General features: G+C 39.7%; 1 protein-coding gene across 2 annotated transcripts in view; it reads left to right on the top strand.

The window, feature by feature from the left end:
- Pdgfd (platelet derived growth factor D) overlaps window positions 1–11,528 on the top strand; it is a 206,066-nt gene that overhangs the window by 175,781 nt on the left and 18,757 nt on the right. For both annotated transcript variants that reach the window (XM_028771406.1, XM_028771407.1), the window contains exons 4-5: window positions 866–928; window positions 5,502–5,700. In XM_028771406.1, the coding sequence (XP_028627239.1) occupies window positions 866–928; window positions 5,502–5,700 (262 nt within the window). The remainder of the gene's footprint in view (window positions 1–865; window positions 929–5,501; window positions 5,701–11,528) is intronic.

Below are 11,528 nucleotides of genomic sequence, written 5' to 3'. Positions count from 1 at the left end.
TCCCTCTCCCCCCTCCTCTCTCTTCCTCTCTCTCTCTGTCTCTCTCTCTCTCTTTGTGTGTTTGTGTGTGTGTGTGTGTGTATGTGTGTAATTTACTGGTGCTGGACTAGTTAATGTGAAAGTAGCATGTAAACAAAAACTATTTCTGCCTTTCAGGATATTTCATTCTGCAAGGGCAGTGGCTATCACAAATTCTTTAGACTTGTTGGAGCTAACTTTGTTAGGCCAGCCTGTACTGTCTGCCTGTTGCCAGTCCCCCAGTCATAGTCCCACCCTCGCCCTTCTTCCTGACATTTGTTAATGGAGTCTGGGCAGCCTTCTGAGGTTAATCTTTGAAAAGGTCGTTGATGTTGAGCACTGTCTCAGCAGGCAGCATTGAACTTGATTTAGAACCTTGTTTTAACCAAACACATATCAATAATGACAATAATTATTCTTTCTCTATATTAAGCACTTATTAAATGCCAGTTATAATTGCATAATTACTACTTTCAATTCATGAAACAGCTTTGCAGTTTAAACAGCCCAGCCCATTACAGATAAAGAACAGAAGGATTAGAGGCTGAGAAGGTCACCAGAGGTCACACACCAATAGATGGCCAAATTAAATTTGACCTTCTGTCGTTACATTTTATATTTCACTCATATTTACAAGAAAATACTAGCACAGTTGTTCATGTTTGGAGTGAGAGGGGTTCTTGTATACAGATGCCTCATAGCAATGGTGACTTGTTTGCTGAGAATGTAGCCCTGTTCCTGTTGTCATGTATTTAGAACAAGATGGAGAAGGCTGAGATTCGGCCATCTGGGCATAGTGAATTGAACAGAGCAGTGACTGACTCATGGATGTGTCTTTACTTTCCAGGAGGATTTCCAACCTGAAGCAGCCTCAGAGACCAACTGGGAATCGGTCACAAGCTCTTTCTCTGTGAGTAATTTATTATTCTTTTGCCAGTGAGCAAAACTGCTGGACAAGCCTAGGTCAGCCTCAGAGGGACCTCAGCTGCATTAAGAACCCAGGCTTGACTGCAAGCCAGATCGAAGGCAGTTTGAGTCCCTCTGTTTCTTTCAGGAACACCCCTGGTTGGCTCCTCTTTAACATTTGCAATTTCAAGGGTCTTTCCAGTCTGGGAAAATCTCCCTGTTTACAGTATGATGACTTAAGTGAAAATCAGCCATGCACAGGGTTCTGATTAGCAGCAGAGCACATTTTACCCTTCGGCTGTAAAATGGTTCACATCTCATTTTATTTCCTCCAAATTTAGTCATTTCTCAGGATTCTGTCACCTTATCTGCTTTGCATGCAAAACACAGAGCTTGCCTTCACCAGTCCTGCATGTAGAACTTACGCAGTAATCAAACACAAGATAATAAAGTCAAGTTCTTAGCCAGGTTCGAGCGTGGTGAACTAGTGTCTGTGGTTCTAACATGGGGCCACAGGGCTGAATCAGTGTTACTGTTTTTAAGCCAGTGCTATTTTTTTCTTACTGAGGGAATGTTCTTAATTCCTTCTGTGGCAATGTTTCAGCAAGCCTGGAATCTGTGCCTCTTGAGATCCCCCAGGGTGGCCGATCAATTTATATTCACACCCTCTACCCCAAGGCTCAGGGATCATTGAAGAAGAGGAAGTAAAGAGGTTGTAAGGGCCAGAGGAAGTGGACATCTGCAGAAAAACCATACAGTCCAGACATGAGGAGATAATTACAAACATGAACTTACAGCAGCTATGATTACACACAGATTCACAGATGACCTGCACAAGATCAAGGAACAGAGAATCCCACCATGGTGGGGAAGCTCATGAAGTCTCTCCCTAGCAAAGGAGCAATTGATGGCTTCTGGAGAATGAGGAATCAGTTCTCTTCAGAGACAAGGCCCATTGAGTGGATTGTTCTACACCTGAGCATATACAGGCAGCACTAAGGGTATTTCATTTTGTTTTTTTTTTTTTAAGAGCCCATGAAAATGAGTGGATAAGTGTTGGGGAAATAGGGATAGAAGAAGAAAGGAGAGAGCAAGAGATAGAAAGATAAATTAATATTCTAATTTATCTTTATAAATATACAAGAGAATCTCAGTGAGACCGCATTATATACATACTTGAAATTATCAAAAAGTTAAAACAAGTATTACATTAGGGGACTACATAGAAAGAGTACTGAGGATTGGTGGTGATGGCCTGTGCTTCACATGCTCAGTTCAGTGTATGCAAGCTCTGTCAGATGAAAAACATCAAAATTAAGCAGGCAGCATTGACACAGTCCTCCGGCTCAGGAAAAGGGCAGGGCAGGTATTGTCCTGTGGCTCATAACTCAGTATACACTAGGGCTGAGGACTGACGGACACTTCAGCTTCTTTTCTATCTTACTCATGGTGGTTCAGGGTGGTCTGATCATTCCTGCTCTAAGTACATAGCCGAACAGTTTGTGTAGTTATACATCATCCAGGCTCTTAAGCAAGAGGGAGACTGGCTTATCCCTCTGGAATATTCGGCAAAGTTCAGCCCTGCCCCATATTTACTTCTGGTTTAAGTTCTGAGGCTTTACCCATGTTGGAATAGCATGTGAATCAATTTTCCTCTTTGTTGTTTCCATTAGTTTTCATTAGCATACAGAGAGGATGCATTTCAGGGATATATATTATATACACATTGTATGCCTTGCTCATGTTTGCCCTCACTTCTCTCTTACCCTTCGCTATTGTTGTCCCTTCCTTTCTGTTTTAAAACTGTTCTTGTTTTTAAGATCCATTCAGAGTAGTGTGAAGGGTCACTAGACCAACTATCAAGTTCTTTGTAGACCATATTTTGTTTTACTCAAAGTAGTTTATAGGGTTTTTTTTTTATTGCAGTAGGCATGTTTAATGGTAATTTTAATTCAATTAAAATTTTACTTTAACACTTTAATTTAACTTTATAATACATAACAAAAGCTCAATACAACCAAACGCATGGTATAACTGAAGGAGGTGCACAAAGTGGCTCTTTACAGAAATTTTTAAAATATTTACTTCAAAAACAAATATTCTTGTAGGCTTATTAGCTCACATAGTGACATATAAATGTGTCCTTAACTATCTTCCTTTGTCTACCAACTTCCCTACATGATACCTGGAAAACAATCATGAACTTCACACAAAGCGGCCAGTTTCAATTTTGCCAATGGTTTGAATTTGCCCTCCAGGTTTGGGTTAGAAGAGATTGTATCTCTTCACCTCACCCCACTTCCATTCGTGGGACTGAGACCCTTAAGAGCTTGTTCTTGTAGTAATGTCTGGGCACACAGTGACACTCCAGGCATTGTTGAAAGCCATCTGAGAATACTTCTTGTAGCTACTTTCCCAGAGCTATAGCTAGAAGCTTTTATTTGTGTGTCAATGGCTTGACTGCTGTTCTTACTTTTATTTCAAAGTTTTCAATGCTGCCAATCTCATAACTTTGGTCAAGTCATTTTGATTTGGAGGCTATCAGACATATATAGTGATAGAAAATTAATTGTATAGTGAATATGAACCACAGGGAATAGAAGAAATAGAGAAACTAATTATAAGTTATCCACAAAGGTTCAGTGGAGAATTGTAATTACAGTACTGACTTGTAAGAGGCATATATTCATGATATGTAAGTGTCAAGAGAGATGTAGAAGATATAAGCATATGTGTCCACCAGAGTTCAGCTCATGTCACACACACACACACACACACACACACACACACACACTGAAGAAACAAGAGCTATACAGTACAATACAACAATTGTTGCTCATATAGAGGTCCCAGGTTTATTTCCTTGTACTCACTATGATAGTTTACAATGATCTATAGCTCCAATTCCAGGAAATTTGGCACCCTTTTTGACCTCTGTAGAAACCAGACATGTATGTGGTACACATATATACATGCATACAATGTAAACACTCATATTCATAAAATAATAAATAAATGTAAAAGACATTTTTTTTAAAAAAAGAGCTGAACAATTCAGCATGCCAACACCTGGATGGAGTTGTATTATCATCAGCAAAATGAGTGCAGAGTGTGTCTTTATCCTGGCTCAGAATGTTAACAAGTCCCTCTTTAAGTCATGCATGACAAATACTAAAAGACTGGATTAAACAATTGCTTGTATATACCTGAGTGGCCTCACACACCAGTGATGAACTCACCATGGTGAGGAGAGGATGAGATGTGTGCTTATTTTGACAGAGCTAACTAAAAGTGAAAAAAGGCATCAATTTGTCTTCCATCCCTAACACACTCTCTAATTCCCACATTTCCTTCCCATTCTCCTAGAAAGCATGAATGAAACTGACTCTATGCTCCACCAATGGCAGATGGTTTTATTGGACTCAATAATTTTACCAAGTTGGGTGCAGTCATCTACCAGTGAGGCCCAGCGAAGTCATCCATAGACCAGTGAACAGTAGTGGTGGACGAGGGGACAACAGCAGGAAAGTGAGAGCACTAGTTTGCCATTGGGATCTCTGCAGCATGTAATATTTCTATAATACTATAATACTATAATATAAAACTGCAGTTCAGGTTTAAGAAGGCAAGTTTTCATTAATTTACACTTTCCTTTAGTGAAAGGGACTTTTTACCCAAGGGAAGATATTATTTGTTTGATAGTGTCTTTAAGGATGTTTAGTTGATCATTTGAGGCTGTGTTCTCTCTATTTCCCTGTTAATGGGTCATGAATTTTCACAGAGATGTTTGGCTCATGGCTCATTTACTTCGAGATTGTACAAAGGTTAGTGGAGTAAGTGCTTAGACATTTTACATGAACATGTTTTATTTCCATGGCAAAATATATAATCCTTTTCTGGCCTCTCAATGGCACTGGGTTCCTCATTTCAACAATATTCTGAGACTCTAAATGACAAGTGGGATTGATGCTAAGCTGTAGCAGTATTTTTATTTTTCCTCTGAAGATGCTTCCCATGTGAACCTTGCACTCTTGAGTTAAGAGAGCCCATTTCCAGGCTAATTATCCTTGTTGTCAGTAAATAAGTTGGTTAAAGTGCAGATTTTATCAGAATGTCTGCAGAGTGCCACCTCACACAGCATCTGCAATGAGAGCTACATGGAAGGGGAGGCATATAAGCCTAACATTATATCATCAGAAATTACTTGAGAGGAGATCAGAATTGTAATTCTCATTATTATTAGTTGATAAGATTTGAGACAAGGAACCAAGAAATCAGATGTCAACTTTTATATTCCTACTTATACTGTATCTTTTGAAATTATCGAAGCTAAGGTAAGTTGAAAGTTGCAGGATCTTGTTGGCTTTAACTTTAATAAAATCATATGCTATGTTGTGCATTGGAGTTATACACTCTCTTTAATAAATGATAATTCAGTGCCAGACTGCCACGGCATGACATCTTGATGATGTGCCATCCTCCGAAACCCATCTGTGCTCCTTGTGTATGGTTGTATGATTGTTATATTTCACAGCAATGAACCCTTTGAAAGTACACTGAGCTGTATTCACTCTTAGGGGGTGTCCTATCACTCTCCATCAGTAACGGACCCCAATCTCACTGCCGATGCCCTGGACAAAACTGTTGCTGAATTTGATACTGTGGAAGATCTACTTAAGTACTTCAATCCAGCATCTTGGCAAGATGATCTAGAGAATTTGTATCTGGACACCCCTCAGTATAGAGGCAGGTCATACCATGACCGGAAGTCCAAAGGTAAGAAACAGAGTCTTAAATGTTCTTCATCAGTAGGTAAAAATTTACAGTAAGAATAAGTATCTATGGTGTAATATCCTTAAATCATTCATGTCTTATATGTACTGCCAGCCCATTATCACATCTGTATGTCACTTTGAAATGAAGTTTGTGTTTTGTCCAAACTGCTCTGCTTTGTATATGACAATAACCAATATACTATCATTTAGAGATCTTATAGAAAGTATCTGTGGCCTAGAAAAATGGCTCAGTTGGTAAAAGCTTGCTACACAAGCATCAGGACCTGAGTATGGACAGTGACCACCTAGGTAAAAAGCAAGACATGATAGCACACACCTGCGGTCCCAATGCTGGGGAATCATAAACCAGAGGATCACTTGTCAGCAGGTAAGGCCAATTCAGTGATCCCCGAGAGTGGTAAAAAACTCGACCTCAAAAAATTTTAAATTAAAAAATGAGATAGAAATCAATTGAGGAAGATAGATATCTGGCATCAATCTCTGACCTCCATGTGCACATTCATATATGTCAGCGTACACAGATGCACATGCACAAAAGCACTCTTACATAACACACAACAGAAATAGAAAGTAGTATCTATATCTAGGCTAGCTTCCTATTCCTTAGCAGGTAAATCTTGATTTTATAGTGGAAGAAACCAAAGTCAGGAACTGTGTATGAAACACATGCCAAAGACTGTGTGACTAGGCGACAATGGAAGCAAACTGAACTTTCTGGTCTTTGGTTCATACTAGTTTTGTCCATGTGATCAACTGCTGGGCTTTTCTGGCAGTTGTCAGTGTTGACTTTGCACAGGACTGCTAGTGTTGGGGCCAGCGAACTTCTGTGAACAGCCAGCACTCTGTGGGCCATTTCAATTCTGTGCATTCAATGTTGGCTTGCTTCAACATACACTGCATTTTGAGCATATCCACTTACCCTCACCCTCCCCTTCTCATATGTATGCCACCAATTGGTTCTCTTTGTTCCTCTGACAATTGCTTCTACTGTCATGTTTTCTGTTTGTATGATCTTAAGTGTCTGTATGAGCTCAAGAAGCCAGAAATGGAAAAAATGTGGAATTTGCATTCTGAAATTTACTTAAGTTAATATAATTATCTGAAGTCTCATCCATTCAACTGACAGTGTTCATTCCTACCATATCTACTAAGTACTAGGCAGCTGGGTGACTGGCAGGCTTAGGAGGTGTCACAAAAGACGATAAATCACAGGATATTTTGAAGACATATCTGAGTATATTTCATTGTAAGCTTGGGAAAAATATAATGAAAGAACAAGGGAAAGGAATACTTAGACAAACATTTTAGTAAAAATCATAACTAAACTTCAAAAATTAGTAATATGGGATATTTATCATGTGGCTGATGTACATAATCTTAGAGAAAGAATGTGTAACCCCAGTGCAAAAAATAACATGGTAAAATTCCTGCTCTGTCCTTGCTTGATTAGATAAGATTTGTTACGAAGTTTTGCTAACAAGTCTCATATAGTTTGTGTCACATAGGTCTGAAGGTGTTCAGCTAAGACATGGCCTGTTTCTCACTGTGGAATGTCAAGGGTGTTTCCAAGCTCTGAGCCCAGGCTGCTTCCACACAACCACAGCAATGTTGAACCCGAATGACTAATTACTAAACTTCTGTCAGTGCTTTCTGCTCCTGGCTTAGGTCATAAATTTTACATATTTAGCACTCACAACGGAGGAGAGACGAAAGAGGTGCAGGGAGCCGGTGTTACCTAGATGCACATGTACAGATCTGTGTAACTGGAAAGGAACCTCCTCAGGGCTCATTTCAAAGATGACATTGGTTTTATTTAAGACATTGCTATATTTAGGTCAACCTGAAGGGAAGTAGAATAGACCTAGCAGAAAACATTTTACACCTGGCATCAGACACAGAATCAAAGATGCCCAACTTTGCCCAAAAGTGTCTCAGTTTCAGCAGCATCTGCAGGACCTTGCTTTTTGGTGTGTCTTCCCTGGAAACACAAAAACGGGAGATTGGGATTTAAATTCTTAGCATATGCAGTTTTGTGATTTTGTTTTCTTAAATTGCTAACATTCCTGTGTCCTAGGTTCCTATTGGTAAGATGTATACAACTGCTTGTGAAGGCTATTCAGGGAGCCCTCTTGAGCCCTAACTGAATGGCACATGTTCAAGAATGTTTAACTAGCTCTAGCCAACTGCTGGTTCTGAAAAATATGTTCACTTCCATGGTGAACCTACCTTGTCTCTCATTCGGTCCCTGATTTCCCAGAGTTAGGAGTACTTTAGACACATAACAACAAACACAAGGAAAACTATTTAAGGAAATAACCAATTCTGGAACCTTGCATGGATCCTACCTTAGCTGAATCAATAATTTTATTGGGTGCATTATGAAATGCAGCTGCATAGCTCCACCTGAGACATGCTGACTCAGATTCTTCTAGGACAGAGGCTGCAGCACTGACATTATTTGTTGATGCTTTGAGGAGTCCTCAAAGCCACCATGAAGAGAGCATTCACACCATATGTGCAGTATTCATTTTATATGTTTAGATATTTGATTTTTGAAGTGTTGCGGGTTGAACTAAGAACCTAACAAGTGTTCTGCCCTTGAGTTCTCCTCTCTCCTTCAGCCCAATGTATTTGAAAAATCTATAAAAATCTACCCCATAGACAAGAGTGTCAGTTTGTAAAGAATGCTTTTGGTTACAGAAATAACTAACCTTGCCAGAGCATTCGAGGCAGTGTTCTACTTGATGTTTGTGACAAAGTAAACAGCATTTTTCTCTCCCCTGTTGGTTCTGGTTCCATTTCCTAGACTTGTGCATAAAACAGCCTGAAGGCAGAGTGACTCATACCTTTCATTTAACCCTGCCAAGTCACCACTGTCTCATACTGAATAAATGTGCTGGTCTAATTGTTTGTCATCCCACTGAGGCTGAACCACCTGCTTGGATCACAGAGAAAAGGAAGCTGAGTTTAATATTTTGGCTGGTATTTTCTGCCTTTAGAACTTGGAAATACAAACCTGGGGCTACATTCTAGAGGTTGAGGAGGGGAACAGTGAATAAGGAGTAAATACAGAAAAGGAGATCTCTTCCTTTGAGATAAAACCAAAATATTCTCCCCCCCCGGTATCATAAAATGTTAATGATCTTGTACAGGAAAAGAACTAGAATTTCTTTTGGTTTCAAAGTAGAAGTGGCTATGCCTAGGACTTGTCAGTGCTGGGCAAGCACTCTTCCTTTTGAAGCAGGAGCTCATGGAATTCCCCTGGGTAGCCTAAATGTCACTTCACAGCCCAGGAAAGCCTTGACATTACAATCCTCCTGTCTCAGCAACTCTGAACCTAGGCTATAGGATTGTGCAATCAGTCTCAGTAATTTTCAATTAATGATTCACTGAGCATCTTTTCTTCTGGTTTCCACAGGGATCAAAAAGTGGTATTTTCCATGGCTCTAGGGAGGACAAATCTAGGAAACCAGAATATGAATAGAGAAAACATATAATGTAATAGAGTGTAACAAAGAAGCCTCTGAAACAAAAAAAACTCACATAGTAGTCAATCTGAACCTGTAGAATCTCTTATAAGCATCACCTGTCAATAAAGATGCCAATGGTCAATTACCTGAGGCAGGAAATAGAAGGTGGGACATTGGCAGGAAGAGAGAGGATTCTGGGAAATATTGAGAGAATTAAAGGCAGATTTGCCTGGGAACTGGGGTGAGGGGGGCAGGCAGTGGGACAGATTAAACCAGCAGATAATTGATCTCAGGATACAATAAAGAGAGACACAGAGAGATTACAGAGAGATGTCATTCAAAAGAATAAGTGGGCTGGGACTGAAAGAGAGTTGACTAACCATGCAGAAGACATAGAATAGTTTGAATGGGTTAAATAAGTTATGAGCTAACCAGAGAATGAGTCAATGCTTATGGTCTGGCATCTATTAATGAATAACTAGTCTCACGGTTGTCATTCTGGGAGGAAACATGTTTTTATTTTACAAAAACCCACCCATGGGTGTGTGTGTGTGTGTGTGTGTGTGTGTGTGTGGTGTGTGTATGTGTGTGTGTGTGTGTGTGTGTCTGTGTCTGTGTGTGTATGTTTATGTGTGAAGATACAGTCTCTGTAGCCCAGGCTGGCCTAACACAATCTTTTCAGTCCCTTCAGTTTTGGGATCACAGTTGTGGGCCACCATATATATCTGGAACAAGAACAGTTTATATTTTGAAATATTATATACTTCTGCTTTATCTAGTAGGAGGGAGAGTGGCTGAAACTGAGCTGTTCTTGTCCTGAAAAGAGCTTGAAATGAGTGAGAGGTGATCTGGGACAGATAACTGTGTTCGAGCCTGTAGTTCCGTAGAGAAAGCTCCCAGATGGATAAGCTCAAATTCAGGCTGTACTTCTTGCAGACTGCAGAGAATATAAATTAGTAGACCCAACCTTCAGTTTCTCAGGAGTATTATAGGAGAGGTAGCATATCCAATTGAAATCTATAGACAACTATAGCTCCAAAACCCAAATTTAATCAATAATATCAATTTGTACCTCCATCACAGATACGCAAAAGTTAAAAAAAAAGTCTTCTCTAATTAAGTTTCATTTACTATTTCTAATAACTACGAGTAAAGCAAAATTAGGTAAATTATATGGATGTTCTTGCTAGCAGTTGCATAATGCCACCAAGGTCACTGCATGACCACTGTGGCTTAGCTAAAACTAAACTATGATTCACTTACATGAAAGACCTGTGAACTTAGGTGCAGTGTGTATTTCTTTAGTTTCCTAAAATAAAATTAGACATTTCTACATTAAGAAGTAATCATCCCTAGGTTCTACTAAACTGGACACTAAGTAAGAGGAGATTTGTGGAGATTAACAACAAAAATGAGACCTAGCTCCTTACTTCCTGAAGGACAACTTTTTTTTCAGAATGACAAGTTGTCATAGTAACACCCAGCACACAGTGGTAAAGGAGAAAGTCTGTCTACAGTGTAAGTGCTATGATGGAATTTTAAAATAGTGGTGGTGATTATGTGGTTACAACTCAGTGGTAAGCACACTTGCCTAGACTGTGCAGTGACCTGGGCTCAATCTCTAGCCACAAATGAACGCACAAGAGAGAAAGAGAAAGATCTGGAGAAATTGCACGTTTTGTAAAAATGGCTATGCTCATTTCTACACTTTGTAAAACCATGTGTGGATAAAGCAGAATATCAAGCACCTGGTCACAGGTCCACAAATGGGACTTGGTGTTCATTTTAATTGCTTGAAGATCTCTCTTCAGAGCCAATTTTTCTCTGAGCTCCATTCTCTTCCCTGTAAAACTTGGAGGTCATGCAGTGTCTAGAGAGGTCATGCAGTATCTAGAGAGGCTCATGCAGTCTGCAAGCGCACTGTGTCTTTACTGCACTCTCTGAAAGAATATGTAAGGATTGCCAAGTACCAATCTTATTAGGGTACTGCCTACCCATGAACTTTCTAGAACTATCTCTCTCAAACTTTACTTCTTTCTTAACCTCTCAGGCATAGAATCTTTTTTCTCTCTCGACCACCAAGATTTAGGAAACATGTTCCTGTATAAAAGCATATATAGTTTCAGGAATTGCCAGTATGGGGAGACCTGACTCATTGAGTGTCTTTACTTGAGAGAATGACATAAGTCACATGAATCAAACTGACCACACCTGGGCATCACCCCTGTGATATGTAGATGAAAGGGACCATGACCTCTCTTCAGCTACTACTGACAGTAAGTGATTCTGTATTCAACCTGACCTCATTTGTCTGGAACATTAATGTGGGTCAGACCTA

Source organism: Grammomys surdaster, unplaced genomic scaffold, assembly GCF_004785775.1.
Source record: "Grammomys surdaster isolate TR1022 unplaced genomic scaffold, NIH_TR_1.0 206, whole genome shotgun sequence".
Classification (NCBI taxonomy): domain Eukaryota; kingdom Metazoa; phylum Chordata; class Mammalia; order Rodentia; family Muridae; genus Grammomys; species Grammomys surdaster.
The sequence above is the reverse complement of the archived record's forward strand: the minus strand, read 5'-3'. Positions and strand labels throughout refer to the sequence as shown.